Source organism: Gobius niger, assembly GCF_951799975.1.
Source record: "Gobius niger genome assembly, chromosome: 20".
Lineage (NCBI taxonomy): Eukaryota > Metazoa > Chordata > Actinopteri > Gobiiformes > Gobiidae > Gobius > Gobius niger.
Window position 1 is genome coordinate 9,753,653 of NC_136871.1, and position 26,742 is coordinate 9,780,394.

Genomic DNA, 26,742 nt, shown 5'->3' on the forward strand with positions numbered 1-26,742 from the left:
AAAAGACACTAAGTGATTCGACCCTGACTGTTTTAGTCACGTGGCTGTCCCCCAGAGGTACTCTCTGAATGTCGGGAAAGGCGGAAGCTGAACTCCTCCACAAGAGGCGCTGTCCACATAAAACCAATTTTTTTTAAAGCAGATTATTGTGTATTTTTTAGCAAGATTATATTGTTTGAGAGTTTGAAAGCAACATGGCTTCCTTCACTCATGCATTTAAACATATAAAATATAAAAATCACAAACTCAATCACAATATTTGTCAAAAGAAAATTGGAATTAAGTTTTAGCCAAAATCGTGCAGCCCTTTGTAGCATTAATGTTATCGCAGAGGCAGGTGTCAAATTAGGGCTGTGCGACATATCGATATATTTTTGAATGAGACATGGAATTAGGCCATATCGCATATATACAGACGGCATCTCGTCATAGAAGGGGGCGTGGCTTCGCCGAGGGGGAAAATAGAATCTTTCGAGAAACACAATTTTCCGCTCTTTTTAGCCATTTTCTGGTGGAATATCAACTTATTTGTCACACAAAAATAAAGTCAAATGTAAATCGGGCCCATATGGATATTTTCTCACAGCAGATTGTTCAGTAGAAGTGAAAAAACGGCAGTTGTAGCAAGCGCTAGCTAACCGTCAGCATTAGCCCGATGCTAACATGTAGCATCGAGTTAGCATTCTCCGTTATTCATGTATTTATGGGCTGTTGAACCACTTTGCTCCTCCCCATGTCTTTGTATCATTATTTAGTAGAAAACTACATTAATATTTCAGCATTTGTTACAGTAGTTTTTGAATAATTAGAGAAAATTTACATTTTTTCAAAATTGTTTTCCCCCTTAACTGTTTTCAAAAATGACCATATATGGGCGATTCCAGAGATGCCGTCTGTATCTATATATTGGGATATTTTAAATTGAGATAAGCTTAAGTTGTTAAATGTGGACCTTACGGAGCTTTGTTATACAGTGTTTATGTTTACATTTCATGGAGAGTTTTCAACAAAGCTACTCGTATTTGGCTTGACTTAACATTTAATTTCACAGCTCTCACTTTGCGGAAACAATATTGGGATATATATCGTATATCGATATTCAACCAAAATATATTGGGATATGACTTCTGGCCCATATCGCCCAGCCCTATATCAAATATCACATTGTTTTCATCATGTCTTACAGCCCTAACCTTGAAGTATTGATGAAGATTTGATATTTTAATGAATGCGTTTTCCCCACTGTCCTGCTCATTTTGGGGAATACATTGTGCATTGATAAGTCTAAATTTGAATATGTCCTTTCTGAACACTTTAATGACAGAGATTAAGCATTCATATAATCATAAAAGCCTGTACAGGGCCTCAGATCTACTGTATGGGCAAAAAAAAGGAAGCTAACTTAAAGAAAAAAGGCAAAACAGGTGAATGGGGAAAACATAAAGCTGCCTGTGCTGAGCAGAGGGGGAAACGTATGGCTTTTCCAAAATCCCACTCTAGTTTGATCAATAAAAACACGAATGGCGAGTGAGAAGGTAGAGTCTTTTCCAGCTGCAGTGTCTCCTCCACATGTGCAAGTCCGAGGCACAAACGCTGCAGCTAAGTTTGGCGTGTTTTTACTATTATTGTTTTAACATGACTTTATATATGGAGGCCAGATGTCGTGATTAGCAGCTTTCTGTCCTGGTTCTTTTTCACCCCGTAATTATACTTTTGATGTTAAATCCATTTTACGCCAAATGAGCTCGCGGGCAGGGCGGGGGAGGAGGAGGAGGAGGAGGTCAGAGACGCGGCACCGCTTGTTGCTTTTCCGCCGATCGGGGGGAGAAGGTCCTTTCATTTTTTTGGATGCCTCCTCGTAACATCAGGAAAAGCCTCGCGTCCCGAAGATGTGTTCGTACTCGCTGAGGATGAGCTCCACCGCCTGGTTTTGGTAGACCATGTTGACTGCGATGTTGGCGTTGTCCCGCTCGGGGCGCATGAGGGTTGGCCCGAACACGATGCCGATGTTTTGGGTGGTCATCCGGTTGGAGTCGGAGTGTTCCAGCACGCTGTAAAAGAAAGATATTCATCATTTAGGGCGCGTCAAGTGTGCGCGTGGGAAGAGTAGCCAAAATATTTACTCAAATAAGAGCGTTGTGTATCCTATAGGGAGCCGGGGGTGTCGATGATTCTTGCAATACTTTCACATAATCAAGAAATAATATAAGTGTGGAAAGAATGAGGAATATGACTCGAAGCAATTTAGATAATGATGCTTGGAAAACCACTGGAGACCACACGGGTCATTCAACCTGGCAAGCCATTCAAATTCTTTGCATATACATGTATTTCACACCGAGTACAGAAAAACAAGAGCAAGAAACCAAAGATTAAATTGCTCTATATGAAAGCAACAACTATAAAGCTGTGTCATTCAGGTGGTGAATTCCATCTAAAACAAGACAGCTGGACTTTTTTTGAACAGATGCCAACGTCTCCATCCAGAGAGCCTCCTCAATGCCAGTCTTTGGTGATCGTCACACCCACCAGATGGAAATGTGCTCCAGGCCATGTCCACCCATTTGATGGACACGACAGTCACCGGAAACTGCCATGAGGAAGCTCTCTGGATGGAGACACCGGCATCTGTCAAAAAAAGGTAAGTCCAGCTGCCTTGTTTTAACAATTGATGGAAACTTAAAATGAAGGAGCTGGAGGGTAAAATAATGGAAAAAACAGCATGTAGGGTATGCAGATGATGTCACAGCGTGTGTGTCACTGGGCGTCATGGTGACACAGCAGTTAGCGCTCGTGCTTCACAGCTCGAATTTGAAGATTGAATTGTATTTATTTACAAGAACAGCGCATATTAAAGGGACTCGATGCAAGTTGGACATTTTTTACTCACTACTGCCACCTCAGGTCATACGTGTCACTGCAGCTTCTATATTAAGCTTGTGCATGACGGAAACTGTTTGAGCGACAGTGCAGGATTTTAGAGGCAGTTGTGGTGAACAGGTCTGGGCTCATTCTACACAGGACATGGCTGGAACATGTAGGGGGATTTTTAAACTCCGTATAGTCCCTTTAACTAAGGCTGGGACGATCCACTTTTGTCACGATCCGATACATATCACGATACTCAGGTGCCGATCCGATCCATATGTGATACTCAGGTGCCGATCCGATACATATCACGATACTCAGGTGCCGATCCGATACATATGTGATACAGTAATTATAACAAGTGATACGTTTACCTTAAAATGCGTGTAAAAAGTAATGTGTCCAAACTTCACTTCAGTAAATGCCATTTGACATTTACTGAAGTGTTTAGATTAAAAATTGCATGAACACAAAATGTAACAAAGTGTTATCTATGGTAAAACAATGCCTCCAAGCACAAGTATTGAAAGTATTGCGATACTTGATAAAGTATCAATACTTGGCATTAAGTATCTAATTGTGTGAAAAGATTGGAGACTCCTGGCTTACAATATGTAGTTAATACAAGTGCTTTGTCTTTCGGGTCATGTGTGAGCTCAGATAGAGAAGTTATTAATTATGTTTGACAGCTCTAATGTTAAAGGAACAGGCCACTGTTTTTAAATACTGAGATATGTGTTTTTCCTTTAGCTTAGACAAGCTGATACGTAACTGTCTGGTCTTTAAACATGTCTCTATACATGTCGATTTTCTAAGCGGATAAAAAGGGGAACTATATTGCAGTATCACTACGCCTATACTACTATATTATATAGTTCCCCTTTTTATCTGCTTAGAAAGTCGACATGTTTAATTTTGTGTGTCTATACTTGAATCTTGTAAAGGCTCATGTAACAATATTTAAATAAGGAAAATGTGGAAGAGCTTGGTCGCTTCTAACTTCACCTCTGTTTGGATCCATAGATGAGAAGAGGAGAGGCTAAATGCTAACGCCGTCAGTGCTCTGTCTGTTTCTAACGCGTGTCCATAGTCATGTAAACAGTTACACATCAACTTGTCTGAGCTAAAGTTAGAACATATCTCAGTATTTCAAAACGGTGGCCTATTCCTTTAACAAAACAGCTCAACTGTAAATTATGAGTTGGCCAAAGGGCTAGATTTCATCTGTAGTCCTAGGCCAGATCTCACAAGGTCCCGAGTTCGATTCCCGGCTGGAGTGGGCCGAGTTCTGTCCCGGTGGTCTGAGGGGCCAATGGCGCAGATTGGCAGCCTTGCTTCCGTCAGTCAAGGGCGGCTATGGCTGCAAATCTTAGTTTACCATCGTCGAATATCAGTGGTGGAAGAAGAACTCAATATTCTTACTTAAGTAAAAGTAGAGATATAGGACCAAAAATGTACTTCAGTAAAAGTATCTGATGAAATGTTTACTTAAATGGGCTAGATGCAAGTTGGCAATTTTATACTCACTTCTGCCAACTCAGGACATACGTGTAACTGCATTTTGTATATTAAGCTCATGCATGACGGCACTTCGAACCCGAATTAACACGTTTTTGAGTGAGGATTTTAGAGGCAGTTGTGCTGAACAGGTTTGAGCTCATTCTACACATTGGGACATGGCTCAAACATGTAGGGGGAGGAAAATACTTAATTTTAACATTTTTAAACTCTGTATAGTCCCTTTAAGTAAAAGCATAAAAGTGTACATTGTAAAATGTACTTCATAAGTAAAAAGTAAAGGTATTTAAGAGCTTAATGTGCAGGATTTTTTTTTAAATAATTTGAATCAAACCAGGTCTAAAAGAGTAAACCACTAACTCAGGTCAAAAACAGGAACTAAATCAGTTCTAAACCCAGACTAAGCTCGATATAAACCAGGTCTTAACCAGATCTAAAAAAGGTCTATAGGAGTAAACCACTAAACCAAGTCTAAACTGAGACTAAACCAGTTCTTCGTAGAGAGGTCACTTTGAAAATAAAATACTTCTACTTTTAACCCAATTTAAAAATGTAGAGGAGTAGAAAGTACAAATACTGGCTCTCAAATGTAGTGAAGTAAAGTAAAAGTACCTCTAACTTGTACTTTGTTACTTTGCACCACAGTCGAGTATGGAGTGAATGAATCATGACTGTGTGGCACTTTGAGAAACTTGGTAACACAGGCTTGTAAAGTGCAATACAAGTGTCAGCCATTATTATTATTATTGAGTTATGAAAGTTATTTGTTTTGACAGAACATTCAGTGTTCTCTGTAGGAGGAAAATTGGCCCAACTTATAATTTTATATGTATAATTTTGTTGAATAAAAGAAGCAAATGATTAAATGCTTTAACCCCCGAGCATCAGATCTGAATGATTGATCTAATACTAACCAAATAGTGAGTATCATTTGACCAACTAAAACAGTGGGAGGGCCATAAAGACTGACATCTTAAACGGCACCATTTAATAGATTGCCTATAATTACACGGCACGAGAGGAATATCTGATCATTGACCCGTGTAAAATGATTGAGGTGCGCCACAAGACGAAATCATTAACCTATAAATAAGAGCACTATGCAGACCCATATGTCAGGGGGGAAAAAAAGCCCTGTGTGGAGGCTTAATTTGCAGGTTTGTCCCAGGTCTCCGGACTATTTCAGGAACCTTTCCCCTCAAACGTTCACATCTGCCTAAATGCGTGCTCGCTTTCTGTGTCGCACGGCTATATTTTACAGCCGAGATGTGCCGCGTATGTATCCACCTACAAGCGCGGCGGTGTGTGTGATTTGTGCTCCGATGGGGGGGGCCGAGGAACGGGTTAAAGCCACAGCATGAGGCATTCTTCTAAAAATGCCATTCCCACCAAGCCACAGGAGCAGCCAGCAATTGCTCAAAACTTCCACATTAAAAAGAGCGGAGGGGGGAAAAAAAACGAGGGGAAAAAAAATAAGCAAAGGGACAGGGCTGAGAGAGAGAGAGAGGGAAGAGAGAGAAGGAGCGAGGTTCCAGTGGTGGCGGCGGCGGTGTTGGTATGCCTTCCAGCAGACGAACCACAAGGCTCCCATGAGACCTTCGAGGCAAAGAGGGGAGAGCCACAGAGAATGAGAGGAAAGGGGAGGGGGGCTTTATGATGAAAAAAGAAAAAAAAAACGTGTATAGGAAGGAAATTAAGGTGGCAAGTGAGCAGGAGACACGGGGACTGGAGTGATTAAGCCCAAAGAGTTACACACACACTCACACAAAAAAAAAAAGATGTACAACTTGGGAGGGGAGGAATGAAAATGAGCAGAAAAGACACAAGAGTTGACAAATTCATAGCCCCCTCCACCACACCCTGGCACCGAGACAGGCCTGCGAACACGAACGCTCACCCCTGCAGTGGAAGGAAAAACCAAAAGGCGGTAAAAAACACACACTTTATGTACTGTAAAAGGAACTGGCTCGCAAAACTTTGTACATCATTCATCCTCCTCCAGCCTTTTCATCTTCGCTGAAGCCAGGGCTTAACAACAGTGTGATCCCAGAACAGGCTGACACACTTCAGGGCCACAGCCAGAGACGGGGGAAAGGGGTTGAGGAAGGCGAGGAAACGGCCCCCTCTGGTGGTCGGATTTATAGAACTTTATCAGAAATGTTCAACAAGAACTTTGGGGTCAGCTTTACTTTACTGAACACTTCAGTTCGAGGCTCTCGCTCTGGCAGATCTTTACAATGATACAAATATTAACATTTCATTACATAGATTTTTACATTAACATAGATTTTTAACATAGATTTTTCACAAATGATACAATAAACACGTTGATTATGGCAACTACACTGCAAAAAGTAATCTTAATATGTAAGTAGTAATTAAGTATATAAGTAATGAGTAAGATTTTCTTCAAGTAAGTATTTTTGTCATTTGAGAATGACAAAAAGAAAGAAATCTGTCCATGGGGGAAAGATATTTACACTTAAATTAAGATAAAGGAATCACTACACTCAAAACTAGATGAAAAATCTTAATTTAATTGAAATAAAACTGTTGTAGGTGTTTTATCTTAATTCAAGTGTAAATGTTTTGCCCCACGGACAGATTTCCTGGAATTCAAATAAAATCAAGGGCAAATTGCCTTTTTTTTTTTTTTTTTTAATCTCAAGCTTACTTTTTGCAGTGTATTGCAAAGTTTATGCAAATTTAGGGCTGCAGCTAATGATTATTTTGGTAATCGATTAATCTACCGATTATTTTTACGATGAATCGATGAATCACTGTGAATATATTTATATTTTTTCATTTTCTTTAATCACATAAAGCTAAAGTGGAGCTGCTTGAGGACGTATTGATGGAGTAAACTGAGTGTTTCTGGAGGCTCTTGGTGCTAATTCGGCTTCTGATTGGTTGAGACACAGACAGATATTTATGAAATTTACAATGTACAAAACACTGCATACCCTCACTTTAAAAACAAAGTAGGTTTCCATAAAAAAAAAAAACCTATTCCTGTCATTTTTCCTCTATTTGAGTCTGTGTTTACTAAAAAACGATTAATCGATTACTAAAATAGTTCTCAACTATTTCCATAATCAATTAGTTGTTGATTAATCCTTAGCCCTAGAGTCAAATACACTGCTTGTCCATCCATCCATTTTCTTCTGCTTTATCCGGGGCCAGGTTGCGGCCCCGCTTGTAATGTCCTAATTCTGTATTTCTACTGGCAAAAGTCCATCAAACAGTACAAAAAAATGCTCAAAAAGTTTGATATTCAAAAGCAAATTGGATAAAATACACAACTTTTGAGCAGTAACATTTATATGGTTAGTCTGGTGTTATAAGTGATTTGCCTCAGGTGCACTGTGGAGCAGGTCAGACTGTTTTTAATGCAGGCTAGCTGATACCATAGAAATGCGCTAGCCTTGCACTAGCCTAGCACCACGAAACTCTTCAAATAAAGAACTGCATGAATTACAACAAAAAATATCTCCAGAAATCAACAACACTCTCGGTAACTAGGAAATGAGGCCCTATGTCAAAAATCCAGAAATATCCCTTTAATTCCTACAATTAAACAGTGAATTTTTGTCCCGGTGCAGTTATGCCACATGAAACATTATGTAGTAATAATATAATCAGTATGAGGGAATGCAGAATGAATACCGTAAATAGGATAAGAACTCAACATTATATAGTAAAAGCAAATGATTTTGTGGAGAGACTGGTCTACAAAGAAAAGCATGTTTGTAACTTGAACCATCACTTGTTCTATTTGTCTCCACACTGTATTATCACGAGTTGTTGCCTGCACACAGAAAGTGAAGTGTTTTTCTAAGCGGTGCTGCTGTTTTTCTTACCGTTTGAGATGCCGACATATGAACTGCAGCGTGTCATGGTTGGGTGGAGGCATGTTCAGCACCAGACACTTTAAACGGTCCACTTTGTCCATGTAGTCTGTCATCTCTGCAACACACGAACAACACAGACAATGTCATCATCATGAAACTAACGCGTTATCAGTGTCTCGGTCTCTGACTCCATATCGGGACAAAACGCGGAGCATGTCTTAGTAATATCTAATTAGTATTTATCTGATCTGCAGCGCTGAGCAGTTATCAACACATCCGTTTCTGCTCATTGTCATCAAAGAGACTGATATAAAAACAGAATAGAGACGATGTGGCGATAATGTGGTTTCAAATAACTCCCCTCAATTGATATTTAGCGTCTCCGTTTGCAAATTAAGTGATTGTCGATTCAAAGAGGGATTAGAAACGAAGCGTAAAAGGCTCAACCATTGAAATCCCAAATCATGCAAATGCTTTTAAGGCCCGTGCAAAGTATTTTCTGTGGGCTTTAGTGACACAAGGCTTCAGAAATCCTTCCTTTAAGACTATAAACAGATATATAAATACTGTATATGTACAATGTAATGCTTAATGTGTGAAATTTGACACAAATAAGTAAAGCCTGTCAAAACTGTTTAGTTGTGAAACAATAATAAATTGTTTAAGTGTTGCCGATCAGCTCCACGTTATACATTTATACTTCTCTGTAACAGCAGAAATGCAGTGCTGAGGTAGTAAAAGGCAGCCAAAGATAGAAAAAGTAGAGGTTTATGAAACATTCAGGTAAAAGTTGACTTCTAGAAACCTTCACTTACTCGAAGATACATTTGTAAACAAGGGCTGCACACTTTTACGATAGGATAATATCGAAATTGCTGATTGGATATGCAAATTTAGAGTGTATCTCCAATGTCAAGAAATGTGGGAAAACAAGCAGAAAAAATGTGGGAAAATTGGGAGAAAATAGAGTAAAAATTAAGAAAAAAATAGGGGGAAAAATAGGACAAAAATGGGAAAGTTAGTGGAAAAAATGTAAAAAATTAGGAAGACATTTTTGAAAAATTCTGTGAAAAAATAGGGTAAAATTTTGGAAAAGGACAAGTGGGGAAAATTAGGGAAAAAATAAGTGAAAATTAGGAAGAAAATTGGGGGAAAATTATGGGGAAAAACTAGGAAAATTAGGGGAAAAAATGGGAAAAAATGGGTAGATATGAGGAATAATTAGGATGAAAATCTAGGGAAAATTTGTGTAAAAATTAGGACAAAATGGGGGAAATTAGGGAAAAAATAAGTAAAAAATGGAAAAAATAAGGGGAAAAATTTAGGAAAATTAGGTAAAAGATTTGAAAAAAAAAAAGGAAAAACTGGGTAGATATGAGGAATAATTAGGAGGAAAATTTAGGGGAAAATTGGGGAAAAATTAGGGGAAAAATGGGGTAAATTTAGGAAACAAAATGTAAAAATGTGGAAAGTGTTGTTTCTGCCCTTTTGTAGCCTGTTCAGGACAATTATCTGAGCGACAAAGCAATGGAAATCAAGATGTTTGCAGCACATTCTTTCATTTCTGACGTTTTGCAAAAACATCACTTCATCCTTGTTTTCGAGAAAGTCCCCAGAAATATTGAGAGGATAATTTTTAAAACGACAGCGGCCACTCACTGACTGTCTCCACGATGTCGGTGAAGAAGCCGTAGGGAACCAGCGGCTCGGGAAGCTCTCGGAAGAAAAGTTTCAAAGCTCCGGTGATGACGTGGATGTCCTCCCACTCGCCCTCGTCCAGACTGACCTTCTCCTCTGAGGGGCAGAAGACAGAGGACGTGAGGCGGCGGTCGGGAACACAGGCGGGATTAGAGAGGACGAGCACAAATAGCTTAGAAAAGACAGGAATCTGGTTACAAAATACAGAAAGAAGCAACGTGTAAAAGAAAGCATCAAGAGTGCGAATGCGGAACAGCTGATGCAAATTATCCATCATGCGTGTTCAGTAAAATGATTGTGACGGGTTGTGAGGTGGATTCCAGCTCAGAAATCTATGGGAGGAATTTGCTTTGCTGTTGGTTTGTGGTGCGTATCTTGAATCACTAGGCTTATCCACAGAACATAGAATGGCAAAAATCACTGGGCCTCATTCACGACATGTTCTTACGCACATATTTGTTCTTCTTGGGAACCGTGGGAAGGAAGAACAAATCCTAAGAACAGTGAGGAGGATTCTTACAAACAAAAACATCTCCAGTTCTGTTCACAGTCATATATTTGTACATATTAAAGCAGGACTAAGTAACTCATGCCCCTAGAGGCCATATGAGTCACTGCAGGTGTCGTCGTATGTTGCGTTTTTTTATTCATTAATTCTCTGTGTGAGTAAATACTACACTGACAGTAAAGACAAAGGGAGAGAGGGATATTGTACATCCAATTACACAATGGAGATTATTTTTTAACTCAAACTTGGCTGTAAATACTGTTTAAGTGCCGCTAGTCCGCAATTAGCTTTGCCCGTTAACCTGTTAGCTTTTTCTCCGTGATTCTATTGGTGTGTATTGGTTGCTCCGGGTCTGAGGCAGGAAAGTTGCAAGTGTGGTTTTCTGAGAGACACCAGGGGGAGATGAAAGACCCCCAATCATCCCATTAACACTTGTATTACCCCCAGAGGGACGACGAAAAGGATTTATTAAGGTAAACAAGTTACTTAGCTATTGCTTTAATGGCAAGTAAAGTACTATTGTATTAAAATGAATGCTGTGTGTTTAAAAATCTCTCGTCAGTGAGCTACACGTGCGGGACATCGCCCCCCCTGTGTCCTCCTCTTGCTGCCTGTTGCACTCTGCACTTCTTGTCCTTTTATGGTGAAAGAGGCGGTGGCCTGTTCCTTTAAAAATGGCCCATGTCTTTGTCAGCACAAATTGAACAAAAGTGTCTAAAAATACAGGACGATGGAGTCAGCTGAAAGCTCTTTAAGGCGTGAGACAAATAGCAGGTTTGTGGACCTAATTGCAAAGAAATATTTCAGGGTTTGTACCGGTAACAGCGAGTCAAATGTGATGCTTTTTAATGTCATTTCTAATGCCACAAAATTCTGGGTATATTTTAAAGAGGACTTTTTTGCAGCTGAACGTTTGACCATGACTTTTAGATTTTCAATGAACTTATGCAATAATACTTGAGTAATACCATATCCCCCCCCCACCCCCCCACCCCCAACAAAAAAATATTGATTTAATGCCAGTTTCAGTTTGATGCTTTTTAATGCCCCGCAGAAAACCTACATTTAGATAACTCTTTCAAAAACTGTGCCATCCCCGTTGAATTACACTAGCCTTTGCCCAGAAAATGTCATATCATCACATTTCACAGCGCAGACCCAAAGCGTTTCCAGAGCTTTTGTGCTTGAACATCTTAAACGTTACATTTATTTGACAGTATTAAGTACTGCAAGAGTCACGATGCGGCTGGTGTGTTACGTTTACTCAAGAACAAGGACTTGAGAAACTTTCTTTAGTAACTGTGCGGTAAATTGTAGTTTTGCTTCTTAGGTACTTCCTGCTTCGACTTGGGTAATATTGTTTTGTGGTTCGCTTCATTGGGTAAAACATTTGGTAACTCTGTCCACCACGAGCAGAGGTGGGTAGTACTCAGGTAGATTTACTCTGTTTCTTACTTCAGTAAAAAATAATTACTTTTTCCACTGTGAGTACATATTTAAGCGGCAAATGCTTCATGTATGTTTTGTTTCATTCAATTTATGGCGTCATTGAAAATAAATCCGACTCTTCACAGTTGCACACAGACAGCACTCAAGTGACATTTTCTCCAAGTACTTTTTTACTTTCAGTTGAGTAATTGTTTGGGTCACTACTTTTTGTCACTACTTTTTGTGCATATGACTGGTTCTAATGCTTTTGAAAAAATGACTTATTTTAGAAGTTTAACATCAGTCGCGTAATCATTTTGTTTCAGTGATGCAGCATTTTTAATGAAGAAATGTTGGACAGAAAAGTTATTATTATTTGAATGTTTAAGCTGCTGACAGGAAGTGACAAGGAAATTTCCATAGCATTTTGACTCATTTCTCATTGACATATAACATGGTCGGCATGGCAACAGTTTAAAATAGTTTGCCTTCACACAGAAAGCATCTCTGACATAGATGCTATTTAGAGAAAAAGCTAAACTTAATACGTGGTGACGTCACAGCTCTACTTCCGGGTTCGCAGATGTGCGAGAAACTACAAAAAACTCTTTAATACCACAATCAATATTCCTGAAACTCAACGGGGAGTTACTGAACTTACTTATTTATCAGGCCCATTAGCCAAAAATGCTGCACCTATTACTATAAAAGTAATTTTTACCAAAATCGCTACATCCGGCGCAGCAGCTTCGCTAACCCCGGAAGTAGTGACTTTAGTAAATATTACTTTTTCAGCAGTGGGTGTAGAATTTTTGGCTAACGGGTCTGAGAAATAAGTAAGTTCAGTAACTCACCGTTGAGTTTCAGAAATATTGATGGTTGTTTTCAAGAGTTTTTTATGGTTTTTTTCTTGCATATTTGCCGGTCTGCTAGTACCCGGAAGCGGAAGTCGTGACGTCACACTTAACAAACGTATTTTTCAAAAACTACTTTAACAAATGCTGAATTATGAATATAGTTTTCTACTAAATAAAGATACAAAGACATAGACTGGAGCAAAGTGGTTCAACAGCCCATAAATAAACAGAAAACAGACGCTAATGCTAACGTGCTAATGCTAACGTGCTAATGCTAGCGCGAGCTACGACTGCTGTGAATAAAAATCCATATGAACCCGATTTAGACTTGATTTTATTTGTATGTGATAAATAACCTGTCAGTAGGTGGGACTATAAACGTCACAAAAATGGCCAAACTAAAGAGAAGTGGGCACAATGTTTATCAAAATCTTAAATATATATCATGAATATAATCGTGTTAACAATGTTTTAGCAATAGACTTCGGGAAAGTCTACAGTTACCATGGAGATCGGCCATCTTTGCAGCTGTTAGCATACATTTCCATTGACTAACATTATCTAAAAACAGTTTATAAAGTGGAGAAAATAGCCGTGGAACAGCTCCGTTAGCTGCTGAGTTACTGCTGGTAAATACATCTAACTCACTGTGGTGTCCAAGTGTTTTAATGTGAACAATAACTCCAGTATTTTAACTTCTAAATTATTCCATTAGTTTACATTTGCTGCTAATCCCATAATGCTTAGCGATATGACGTCACATTCCCGAACTCTATATGAACTTTAAGTAGGCCTAAATATATCGGCTACTCTACCCACCTCTGACCAAAATTGATCAATCGATAAATGACAAAAACTTCATTTTGACATGAACATTTTTAAAGTTTCTACCATTTCCAATTCAATATTTTTCATATATATAGCTTTTGAGGAAATATAATAATTTTCACACTATTTTATGTTTATGTCACATTCAAGTCGTATTTTCACCAAGCACCATTCACAACTTCTGTTATGTCTCCTCTCGTAAAACAATTTCAAAGTAAATTTACTCCCTCTTGAGTAGATATTTTGTCTACTCTCCCCACCTCAGCAAAAGTCACAGGGAGATACTTTGCCAGATTCAGCACATACACACATGCAGTTAGAGCCTTGTCCACTTGGGGGCGACAGCGGGACACACGAGCGCTCTGCACAACCTGCTGCTGAGTTATTATTACATCAGAAAACTTAAAGCAGAAATGCCTAGGGGACACATACACACGCATTAAGCAAATGGTAGCACAACCAGCGAAGAGTTTTGAGCGCTGTGCTTCATCTCCCTCTGTTTGTCAGTCTGCGTGTGAGAGTTTCGGAGCCGCTCTTCACATTATGCAACACGTAATGCACAGAACAAGCAGAGCAAACACGGAGAAGCAGACGTTTTTTTTGCTGTTTTTTGGTCAGGAGTCTCGGACGGTCTACCTTGCACCAAGTCTGAAGGGAACATATAACGGCCGTCTGTGGTCACTGCTCGCTCTGCAAAAACCAACAGTTAGGTTTTCCCCCTGCAACATCTCCACCAACATGATAGAAAGGCAGTGTGAATATGCAGTTATCTTCAGGTTTATAGACAAGTCTGTGGCAGTAGCAGCTCCTGGTTTGGAGTAAAGTTTTATTTTTTGATGCGTTTCTTGTGTATGTCTGTAAACCGCATTATCAAAAGCAATGAAACAAATTCACCAGAAGTGAGGGGAAGAAAAAACTAATCCAGCCCTATCAAAAAATCAGATTTACATTATATTTAGCCGGAACAACTTCAAATGACCTTTTTCTTCTTGCGTGTGTCTCCAACCCATTGCTTTTAACATTAGGGCTGCATGATATTTGAGCATTGGTGTCTTTGAAAAGTGCGGTGACAATATCATTGCGATATTTCACATTTCAACACAGCGCAGTCCATTAAAATTAAACAAAAACTGTGAGCAATTTGTTTTTGTGAACAGATTATATTAAAACAAGACTAGAAAAACAACAACTAGAAAACGGGGTAAAAGGAACAAAATTTGGAAATCATAACTAAATGTTTTGTTTTCGGCTGTGTTGGTGTTTCTCAGTCATGTCTCTGAAACTCAGAAAATTAGAATATCATTAAAAAGTTCATTTATTTCTGTAATTCAGCTTAAAATGTGAAAGTTATATACAATATAGACTCAAGTATCACTTTATTTTACACTACCTCAATACATTGTACCTGACTTAATTTAGTACAATGTAATGTGCTCTGTAACAATGTGTGTAATAACCTGTACCTATGGGTTAGATACACAATGGAATAACTTCTTAGTACTTTGTAGGTACATAATATAATAGACACGAGACCCTTAGGGTTAGGGCTTATGGTTAGAGTTAGAATTATGTCTTATTACATTTTGTACCTACAAATTACAAATACATATTATTCCATTGTGTATCTAACCCCATAGGTACAAGTGATTACAGATTCTTACAGTTAGGTACAATGTATCAAGGGTAGTGTAAAATAAAGTGTTCCTAGACTCATTACAGGCAAAGTTTGGTGTAATTTTGCTGATTATGGCTTGCAGTCCAAAATATTCAAGTTTTATTATATTTTTATTTGGGGGTTTTCGTTCAAGCTGAGAGTCATTATAATCAAAATTATAACAAATAAAGGCTATACATATCTCACTTTGCATGCAATGAGTCTATATAAGTAAAGTAACTTACCGTGATTAACCCTGAAGCGAAGCTTTTGAATGACGGCCAGGTTCCCAGACACTCTGTAGAGGCCATCAGTCTCCAGTCCTGCAACATAAAGAAGGTAGATATGGTTGAAATGTCTGATTGAACAACAAAGTGTAAAAGTTGAGATTAGAACAACAGTATTTTCTGTCCATGTGCTGCTTCACAGACAGACTCACGTCCCCCCAGTCATTAGACCAAACCTCTCTTCGGCCTTGCCTTGTATTTGAGTGATTTGTTGATGAATAATAGAACTGTGCGTGGGTTTAAAGGCACTTTAACTGTTTTTTCCCCTTCTTGTAATGGAACTAAATATGTTTTGTGTTCCTTTAGTATATTGTTAACTCAGACATTGTGAGAAAAAAAAAACGGTGCATCTAATTACAAAGCATTTGTCATCCCTGCGAAAAATCTGGATGCTACAAATATAGGAAAGTTAGGAATGAGTTTGGAGACAGATGATATTTCAATTTAGTGGCTTTCTCTTTCATTGTTTATGATAATAAAAAATAATAAAAAATCATGTATATGGACTACTTAATAAATCCTTTCCATTGTACCTCTGGGGGTAATACAAGTGTTAATGGAATATTTGGGAGGTCTTTCATCTCCCCCTGGTGTCTCCTGCCAGAAAACCACACAGGCACCTTTCCCCTGAGACCCATTACACACTATTGGAATCAAGAAGAAGCTACATTTAGCAGTATTTACAGCCACGTTTGAGAGAAAAAAATGTATCTCCATTGTGCCAGTGAGTTGTTGCACAATGTCCGATATCCCTCTCTCCCTTTGTCTTTTCTGTCAGTGTAGTATCTACTCTCACAGATTAGTAAAGACTAAAGAAACATCATGCTTACGACACCTGCAGTGGTGCTTATGGCATGAGTTACTTAGTTCTGCTTTAAAGCAAACCTAAGTAACTCATGCCATTAGTGTGTATTGGCTCTCCGGGTCGGAGCAGGGAACTTGCAAGTGTGGTTTTCTGGACAGAGACACCGGGAGAGATGAAAGATCTTGCAAGATTTAGTAAGGTAAACGAGTTACTTAGTTCTTCTTAAAGTAGCTCCCAGTAAATTAAATTAAATGCGGGATCAACAATGTTTGCTTTTTAAAACTTATATTATGAACTGAAATGGTGCTATTTAATCTGGGAGGTCCTGGTTTCTACTGGCTACAAATGTAAACTGCACCTACACAAAGAGAAAGTTAATGATCTCCCCATGACCGTGTCAGACAAACTGAAGCATCAGACCTCGCTGATCTAGATGAGAAGACTCGTCTTGACAAGGCTGTATCGTTGATGCCACTGTTTCTTGTTGTCATGCTGTCGTCAGTCTTTTGGACTAATCAATAATTTACTCAGCCTAGGAAGTTTTGTGTTGCGTAAGCCCAGAGAGCGGCGCTGGGAAAAACACCATTCTGACACTTTGAAATAGCAGAAGCTACTGTGTAAAGAAGTAGAGAGTGTGCGTGTGTGTGTGATGAGCCTCACATAAGCAGGTTAAACTTCCTATTACAGCGTTAGCCTGCAGCTCAACGAAACAGCTCCTGGTGGATGAGGATTCCTGCTTTTTCAGCACGTTTCATTGTCATGATGGTAGAACAAGTTGAACTTTGCGGGCCTTTGATTATGAAATACGCACCTTCACAATGACAATGGCTGCTCTAACCCTCACACAAAGCGACTTAGAAATAGACGACTTGCAAAATCAAAATGGATTCAGTTACAAAAAGTTCTTAAAAGCTCTAAAACTGGGAGAAATCTTGCACGGTTTTACACACCGGAGTTTTCTCACAATCCCCTCCATATGTCTGTGCGTAGGTGTAAAGTCTCCTTCCGCTCAGCTCCTCCAGCTCCAATTTATAGCGCTGTGACACATCAGGCTATTTTCTTTTCCTCTCGTAAGGAAAGGACCAAACTTTCTGAAATATCTGCCAGTGAAGTTGTGAGAAAAGGCTCGACATATTTAATTCATCAAACCCAGGTTTAAAAGCTTTTGGTCGAAAACCAGAAAAAAAAGAAAAAAACTCTGGGTATAAAATATTCATCTTGAGCATTGTTTCGATCCAATTTCAAAAAAAGTCTATTTTCTCTCATTTGGATCTATCTCTGTCTTGGCAGCTGTCATCATTCTTTCTTTTTTTTTTTTTTTCCTCTAAATTTGTGCAATCATAAACACTTCTCAGAGATTTCGATGATGATTCATGTCACACGCTGAGCGGAAGGTGCAAAGCTGTTGTCTTCGAATGGCGTTTTCTCACGACTTGTTACTCATGACAAGATGGAAAAGAGACAATAATTAACAGGTTGATTTGAGGTCAGTCTGAGGACATTTTGGACTCTCTTTACTCCCTTTGTGTCTGAGTGGGTTTAGTCCGGGTGCTTCTGTTTCTCCCATTGAGCCAAAACATGTACAATTAGCTGACCCCACGAGCGCTGGACATAGAGGATAAATCTCTCTCTCTGTGGGGTCAATAATGTACTTTTATCTGTGCATTTGTACGACTACACTGATGTTTTCTGATTTGGTTCGTTCTTGCTTAACCTCTTAACCCCCGCCTGAACCGAGCAGAGTTTCTGCAGTTTGGAATTACCCAAATAAAAAGGACTTGAAAAAAAGCGTAAAAATCACAAGTGACAAAAACAACATGAAAATGAGCCAAAAATGAGATGAAAACGAGACGAAAATGAGACAAAAACAAGATTAAAATGAGACAAAAATGAGACAAAAACAAGATTAAAATGAGACTAAAATGAGACTAAAATGAGACAACAATGAGACGACAATGAGACGACAATTAGACAAATTTGAGATGAAAATGAGACAAAAACAAGATGAAAATGTGACAAAAACTAGATGAAAAGGAGACAAAAACTAGATGAAAAGGAGACAAAAATGAGTTGAAAACAAGGATGAAAACGCAACAAAAAAAAGCCACAAAAAATGTCAACAACACCGCAACAGCGCGAGGACAAATACCAGTTTAGATACATTTTGCGGGTCTTGGCTTTCAAATGAGGCACTGGCCTATAAGGCTGTAAGAAACTCTTAGATGTGGGTAAAGCTGAACAGGAGAAAATGTGCTTGGTTAAGGCGGGGCTTAAGAGGTTTAGTTGATAGTATTGCACAAACAATAAATGACTTCACTTCATTTGTCAAAAGTTGTATGAAAAGGTCATTGCATAGATTTTAATACATCATTGAAAATAAGTGACTGAGCTTTGTCTAGTAAGTTCATTTTCTACTTCGCTGCTTTAAAGTAGTGCTAAGTAACTCTTGCCCCTAGAGGCTATAAGCGCCACTGCAAGTGTCCTAGCATGTTGCGTTTTTTACTAAATACTACGCTGATAGAAAAGACAAAGGGAGAGAGGGATGTTGTCCATCCAATTACACAATGGAGATATTTTTTTTTCACTCAAACTTGGCTGTAAACACTTTTTAAGTGGCGCTAGCCCACAGTTAGCTTTGCCCGTTAGCATGTTAGCTTCTTCTTCGTGATTCCATTAGTGTGTATTGGGGCCTCCGACCCGGTGGCAGTCAAGTTGCAAACATGGTTTTCTGGCCAGAGACACCAGGGGGAGATGAAAGACCCCCCAATCATCCCATTAACACTTGTATTACCCCCAGAGGGACTACGGAAAGGGTTTATTAAAGGTACACAAGTTATTTAGTACTGCTTTAATTCTATATTTCATTGACTTCTTCACTACTTATATGAGACGGTATTTGTTAAGTTGTAAAAAATAACAATGATTTTTCTGTCCTCACCTCTTCTCTCCACAGCGTCGGTGCAAAGCCGGACGAAGCGAGGGACGGTGCTCCTCTCTCTCTCACACAGCATCTCCAGACGACACCCAAACACTTGATCTAAGACACACAGACACCGACTTTTCATTCACAATCACCACGTTCCTCCAATGACATTTTCAAAACAAAGTCTGACTGGGAAAACTTTGAGAACTTTCACTCCGCGGTAAAATGCTTGTCCGCTGCGGTAGCAAACCTCCATGTTCCAGTGTGTTCCCAGCAGAAAGCTAAACACCTTTGATGATGCAACGCGCCTCATGCACTGTACGCTTCTATAGAGTAAGGTTATAAAACGCACCGAGCTCAGAGTACAGTCCTTCACATCATCAAATACCCAGGTCTCCTCTGATTTGGCGAAAGATCAAACTGATTAGAAGTATTTCGCTTTCACAAACCTTACAAAACATATTCTCCAAAAGCAGCGTGTTATGCAAAGGCAGCTCGTTTTATGTAGGAAGCTACGTATAAGCGCCTTCCGAGCTAATAAGCATGAACTTTGTTGTGATTTTGGATTACATCACGTTTTGACTCCTCTTCTATCAGCACAACAAAGTCTTCAGGATCTAGTGCAGACCTCAGAGGACTGCCACGCTGAGGTTTGTAGCCCGAGGCGCATTAATGTACAGTAGAGTGTGAAAGACGGTAACCTATGCCATGCTTCACACTATGGATCGACACAGTTCACACATGGGAGGGAAAAAGAAGAAAGTCTCTCCAGGTCGCAGAAATTTACATGAGACTTTAAACCACCTTCCTGGTACAACTGTCTCCATTTGCAGAAGCACAATGGCCTTGTGGTTAAGTCTGCCAGAGAGTTTGAAACCCCACTTCATGCAAGATATTAAATGAATAAGTACCATGTGTTAGTTTGGCAAGTTTTTTTTACACATGAATTAAGAAAAAACATCTGTAACAATCTTTTATCAAGCAAATTAAAGGGATATTTCAGGATTTTTGACATAGGGCCTAATTTCCTAGTCATCCAGGAAATTTGTTGATTTATGGAGATTATTTTTAAAAATTCATGCAGTCCTTATTCACCTTATTCCGGAAGTTCGCGTGGGCACAGCCATGAATTGTGCCCGCCCCTTTTCTCCTATCAGTTAACATAAGGCTGGAGAAGTCATGATAAAATCAGTTACTGCACAAACGTACTGCACAACGTTTCTCTCCGCGCAGAGAAACGTTGCAGTGTTGACTTGTTGGTGCAAATGAACAGTGGACATTTTACACAAATCAATCGACTAAACATCAGAGTTTAGTGTCGAAAATGTTCCCTTGTTCTCCATTTAAATGAACAGGCTTCACGCTCGACAGGAAGTGTCAATACAACGAAGTGCAGAGACAAGGGGAAAAAAAGGCAAAAGTGGGCGGAGCGAAATAAGGTGAATATTTCAAGAGTTTAGTGGTGCTAGGCTAATGCTAGGCTAGCGCATGTCTATGGTAACTAGTACCCTGCATTAAAAACAGTCTGACCCAAGCAAAGTGCACCTGAGGCATATCACTTATAACACCAGACTACCCATATAAATGTCTGTGTTGACTGAATACTTTTTGAAATATAACCATTTTGCATTTAAAAGAACTTATATTTGAGTAGCATCAGCTTCCTGGTTGTAAGCTACGCAGCGGCGGAGTGATCTGCTCGGTTACCGGATCTACAGCATTTACTGGCATTACTACACATGGAATTCACAAAGGAGCTTTCTACAAATCAGACATGGCAACATTTGGAGGACGACCCCATGATTTTGAGGTTTTTAATGCAGGCTACTAGTTACCATAGACATGCACTAGCCTAGCACTAGCCTAGCACCACTAAACTCTTCAAATATAAGAACTGCATGAACAAAAAAAAACAAAAAATCTCCAGAAATCAACAACACTCTGGATAACTAGGAACTGAGGCCCAATGTCAAAAATCCTGAAATATCCCTTTAAGATTTGTTTTGCATCTAATTTTGAGTGTGATGAGATCTCTTTTCTTCATTTAAATATAACAAAAAATTGCCCCACTGGCAGGCGACAGTTACAAGAATTCATTCATCTTCCATTTGCATTCGGCACAGTCTAATACAGTTCAAAGCACTGCACAGGTTTCATTTCTCCCCAAGTAAAATCGCAAAATCGTATCCAGGTGCTGATTGGTCTTGCACAAGGTGTGGCTATGGCCCAGCTAACTTCAGTCATATGTTTTGGGGTTGTCCCGCACTTAAAGGAATAGGCCACCGTTTTTACATACTAAAATATGTTCTTACCTCACTTTAGTCGAGTTAATATATCCCCGTCTGGTCTTTGTCCGTGCGCTCTGCCAGGCAAACGGAGCACATACGCAGCCTCTCCCACATGTCATATAGCTCCGAAAAAGCTCACGATAGAAGCTACCAAGCTCTTCCACGTGTTCCCTATTTAAATAAAGTTACGTGAAGTGTTTTCATGCGAAGTATATTTACACAGAAATGTAACATGTCGATTTTATAAGCAAATAAAAAGGGGGACTATATTGTGAGGCGTAATGATACGAGGAGCAAAACGTCCGCGCAGTAACTCCTAAAGGTTATTGACGGAAGTGAGCGGGGGAAGTCTTTAGGAGTTACTGCGCGGACGCTGTGCTCCTCGTATCATTACGCCTCACAATATAGTCCCCCTTTTTATTTGCTTATAAAATCGACACGTTACATTTCTGTGTAAATATACTTCGCATGAAAACACTTCACGTAACTTTATTTAAATAGGGAACACGTGGAAGAGCTTGGTAGCTTCTATCGTGAGCTTTTTCGGAGCTATATGACATGTGGGAGAGGCTGCGTATGTGCTCCGTTTGCCTGGCAGAGCGCACGGACAAAGACCAGATGGGATATATTAACACGTCTAAAGTGAGGTAAGAACATATCTTAGTATGTAAAAACGATGGCCTATTCCTTTAATTCTTTTTGGGGTGGAATATTTGCAGCAATTTCATTTGTATGTAAGAAGAATATTGGACCGAATTGTGTAACAGCTTTGTTTGGGGTTGTTCCACCAATTTTTTTTGTAACAGGGCATCAGGCCAGTGCAATAGCTTTCGTAACATTACTGGCAAGGCGCTTGATTCTACTCAATCGGAAAAAAACAGCTTCAACTTCTTTAAAGTGCCTAATGGAAGAAGTCATGTCTCACTTAGAACATTTACGACACACCGTGAAAGGCTCCCTCCAAACATATTACAAAATCTGTCAACCGTTTCTCAATTTTTTCAAGTCTGATTTCAGTGTATAGCCCATATTTCTTTATTTTCTGTCTACCTTGTATCATGTATGCAACCATTTTATTTATTTTGTTGATAACAATCATCATTAACCATATCACTTAAGCTCAATTATTAGATGTTTCCCTTTTGTTTCATCTGTCTTTGTCCTTATTTGTGAGCACCGACTGCTGATTTAAAAGCAATAAAAATATTTGAATAATAAAAATATTATTTGAACAACTTATAGTGGTTTGCGCACAGCAGGCCTTGCAATTAATTTGTAATTCATTATAAAAAAGTACTTGCTTGGCTTTTCCTAGGTAGGATAACTGCAAATTAATATTATAAGCTATACTTACATATAGGGCCAGGTACTCTCAAACGATACCAGTCTGGTAGAAAAAAAAAAAAAAAAACTTCTATCTTTAGATCCAAGTTTTGATGCTGTTTGTCCAGGGACAGCATTAAAGGAAGTGACTTTTTGTTTCACCTCAAATAAATGATTTAAAAAAAAAAAAATTCAATTCTTTTTCCCCAATGTTTGCCCAATTTTTCCTAATTTTTAACATTTTAATTTGGCCCCAATTTTTTCTTGTTTTCCTAATTTCCTAATCCCACTAATATTTCTCTATTTCCTGCATTTTTCCCTAATTTATTCCCATTTACCCCGTATTTTCTTGCCAGATTTTCTCCCAATTTCTCCCCAAATTATTCCCCATTTTTCACATATTTCTTGACATTGGAGATTAACTCGATATTGCAAAATTGCAGATCTTCCAAACATTATTGTTCTGATTTCACCAAATATTTTAGTGCAAGTATCGGAAAAGGTATTGTTCAGGTATCGGTATGGAAAACCAGGTATCGTTAAAGTACTGGTATCATACCCAGGCCTACTTATATACTTCCGCAGTATTTATCGCATTAATCTAAGCAGAAGACAGTTTAATTTAACATCAACACTGCACACAGGAGCTCATTTCTCACCTTTGATCAGGCCTTTCTCTTGCAGAGCCTGCAGAGGAGGTCTCTTCAGGATCAGCTTCTTGAGTCTGGACTTGACGCGCTTCCGTTCTGTGTTCTCCAGGTTGGACGAGGAGCGGGGGACTGCGCGGGACAGGGGGACAGGAGAAACAGAGGCGTGGGTTAGTGCGGGGCATCGAGCCGTGGGGCGGAAGAACAGGTGAGAGGGGATAGTGGTGAGGATGAAGAGCGGCAGCGCAGGGCGGCGCCTCAGGTGGGACAGGACCGACGGGGGGATGACCTGCCAGGGGGGCTGTGTGAAGATGTACACGGGCTGGATGGAGCACAGGATTGAGGACAGGATGGAGGGGTGAAAAGCGCCTGTGGCGGGGCCTGAAGACAGAGCAGTGATGTGAATGGATGATGATCAGGGCGGTGATGTGAGCGCTCGTGTTGCACCGTCACAGGGAAATGCAAATGAATGACACATAAGCAAAGCAGTTCAGCCGTGTGTTCGGATGTTCAATGGAAGAACTGTGCAACTTTGGAAAATTTGATCAATCGGATTTCTTTGCGATATGGTTTACGAGAGCACATCAAATTTTAAACACATCCAGGAGGAGGAACATTTCAAAGAAGACGGCATCATGAACAGATAAACTAGAACAAGAATCACATGCATTTTCAGGCATATTTGTAGAAGTCTAAAATACTAGATGCTAAGTTTTAAACATAATAAGACCCCAAGTAGACAGGGATGTTAAGTTTCTGGTTTTTTTTTGTTATCTACCTGCAGTCTTCTTCATTTTTTTCTAATTCAACTGGATGTTTTGAACTAGTAAACAGTGTAGACATTATTGACAACATTCTTCAATCATACTTCTCGGGGGAGCTAATATTTCTGTATTAGAGGTCGACCGATATGGGTTTTACTAAGGCCGATGCTGAAATGCTCAGCCGATATTTTTGACCAATATTTTTGGCTAGTTTTCCAAATGTTTGGCCTTTTATCCAGCAGTGGCAGTGGCCAATTTTATTTCATTACTTTAGGTGATTCAATCACAGTTTCTGTCCCAGCTTTGATTAGCTGCCGATAGCTTTAGCATACTGCTAGGTGCGGCATTTAGCGCTGCAAACCAAAATAAAATTGCGGATTCAGCGATTGAATTCTCCAGGTTCTGAGCTTCAAAATGGCAGCATGTCCATATTCAATGAGGTTTTGTGAAACAAGCTAACCAAATTTCATCACAATGTTTCTCTGTTTCCCTGAGGCTTAGGAAGTTGCGGGACTGACTTCACTCTTTCCAACACAGTCTCCAACAAGTCTCCATCACCTTCGGTCTCGGAGATATCGGCTTTTATCAGAGTTAGATCGGCCGATAGCTGATATGGTAAAATCCCCATATATCGGCCTGATATATCACCTCTAAACTGTATATGCTCCATAGTAATTGTATCTAAAGTGTTAAAAATGTCCTATGAAGCAGTTCAATAAGCTTCAGCAAAGTAAAAAAGGAGCATCACAGCGTATCTATTGTGGTCCATCTACGCTGCAGAGTAAAGTTTAGATCCAAGGTTTGTGATAGATTGTCTGCTGTGCTTTTGGACAGACCTAGTTTTCCCGTCCCTTCCTTGATCCTTAGCCCCTTAGTCCTATTATATTGTAAAGTTATGAATTCCTTCCTAAGCCAGATGACTGGTGGTGAAGTAAGACGCAGAAGGACAGAGTGCAGAGGCTTACGGGACGTTTTCCTCTCATCCTCGTCCCCACTGTGCTCCAGCATCTCCACACTGCCCGCTCTCCTCAGAGAATACAGCAGCACATTGTCCAGGGGGTTTTCACGGTCCTGACGAGAAGAGAATAAATGATATAAATGTAACAAACATAAAACATAGCTTCAACAAAGACAGCCTTATTTTCACACCACCACTTTTCACACTCAAACGTGTCCCTTTATTTTTAGCATACACTATGTAGTAAGTTTGACACTAAAAGAAATGTGTGAGATCAAAGGAAGAAGGTCAAAGGTGTGACTTTCAGTTGAAGCAAAGTACGTGTCTAACCTCATGAAGCTACAAACGTACTTGCTGCGACAGAAAGTCACACCAAAGAAGAAAAACTTCATTGTAAACAAAATGGTTGCGTTACCAGGCGGTCGATGACGCTCTGGATGGTGTTGAACCACTCTTTGATCACCGAGTCGGTCTCTGATTGGAGCAGGAACTCGTTGCCAGTCACCGTCCTCAGCTGAAACAGTTCCACTCATATCAGTGCATGTTTGATTTGACCTGTTTTACACTTGAATGAACCTCATAAAGCAGAACAAAGTAACTCATGCCCCTAGAGGCCATAAGCGGCACTGCAGGTGTTGTAGCATGTTGCGTTACTCATTGAGAGTAAATACTACACTGACAGAATAGACAAAGGGAGAGAGGGATATTGTACATCTAATTACACAATGGAGATGATTTTTTTCACTCAAACATGGCTGTAAATACTGTTTAAGTGGAGCTAGCCCGCAGTTAGCTTTGCCCGTTAGCCTGTTAGCTTCTTCTTCATGATTTTATTAGTGTGTATTGGTGGCTCCGACCCGGTGGCAGCGAAATTGCAATTACAGTTTTCTGGCCAGAGATACTAGGGGGAAATGAAAGACCCCCCCAATCATCCCATTAACAACCCAGGACATCTTCTCCAGTTTGGCTTTAAGCAAATCTAAAAGCGACTGGAAAAAAGTGTCAAAATAACGAGGATGAAAAAGCAACAAAAATTTGACAAAAAAAGTGAGAAAAGTGAGTGACAAAAACACAACAGAAAAGTAATGAAAAAAGTGATAAAAAAGCCACAAAGAGCGACAAAAAAGTGACAAAAGAGGCAAAAAAAGAGTGACAAAAACGTGCCAGAAAAGCAACAATAACACAACAAAAAAGTGAGAAAAGAGCGACAAGAACATAAAAAAAAACGAAAACACAAAACATTTTTTTTAATCAGTTTTGTCGGCCTTAGTTTTAAAAAGAGACCTTACACTCTTGCTCTTCAGTCGAGAAGCTTTTAGATTTGGGTAAAGCTGAACTGGAGAAAATGTGCTCGATTAAGGCAGAGGTTAAACATTGGTATTTAAAATCATGTTCATCATTTTCAGGTTTTAAACAATGGGGTGATGGCATTTTTGGTGAAATTACAAAGAACTGCTACATTAGAGTTAATATAAATGCTTCCTCTTCCACAGTAAGGCTTACAATAGGGTTTAGTGACGAGCTGAAAGGTGCTTCC

General features: G+C 39.5%; 1 protein-coding gene across 3 annotated transcripts in view; it reads right to left on the bottom strand.

The window, feature by feature from the left end:
* Nucleotides 1-1,834: 1,834 nt before the first annotated feature.
* Nucleotides 1,835-26,742, bottom strand: part of arhgap9 (Rho GTPase activating protein 9) — a 59,123-nt gene continuing 34,215 nt past the window's right edge. For 2 of the 3 annotated variants that reach the window (XM_079579244.1, XM_079579242.1), the window contains 9 exons: nucleotides 25,621-25,719; nucleotides 25,213-25,318; nucleotides 23,496-23,615; nucleotides 19,241-19,339; nucleotides 15,456-15,533; nucleotides 14,193-14,246; nucleotides 9,897-10,031; nucleotides 8,247-8,352; nucleotides 1,835-2,051 (listed from right to left, as the gene is read on the bottom strand). In XM_079579244.1, the coding sequence (XP_079435370.1) occupies nucleotides 1,865-2,051; nucleotides 8,247-8,352; nucleotides 9,897-10,031; nucleotides 14,193-14,246; nucleotides 15,456-15,533; nucleotides 19,241-19,339; nucleotides 23,496-23,615; nucleotides 25,213-25,318; nucleotides 25,621-25,719 (984 nt within the window). In that variant the 3' untranslated portion in view covers nucleotides 1,835-1,864. The remainder of the gene's footprint in view (nucleotides 2,052-8,246; nucleotides 8,353-9,896; nucleotides 10,032-14,192; nucleotides 14,247-15,455; nucleotides 15,534-19,240; nucleotides 19,340-23,495; nucleotides 23,616-25,212; nucleotides 25,319-25,620; nucleotides 25,720-26,742) is intronic. The other variant, XM_079579243.1, reaches the window with a different exon arrangement.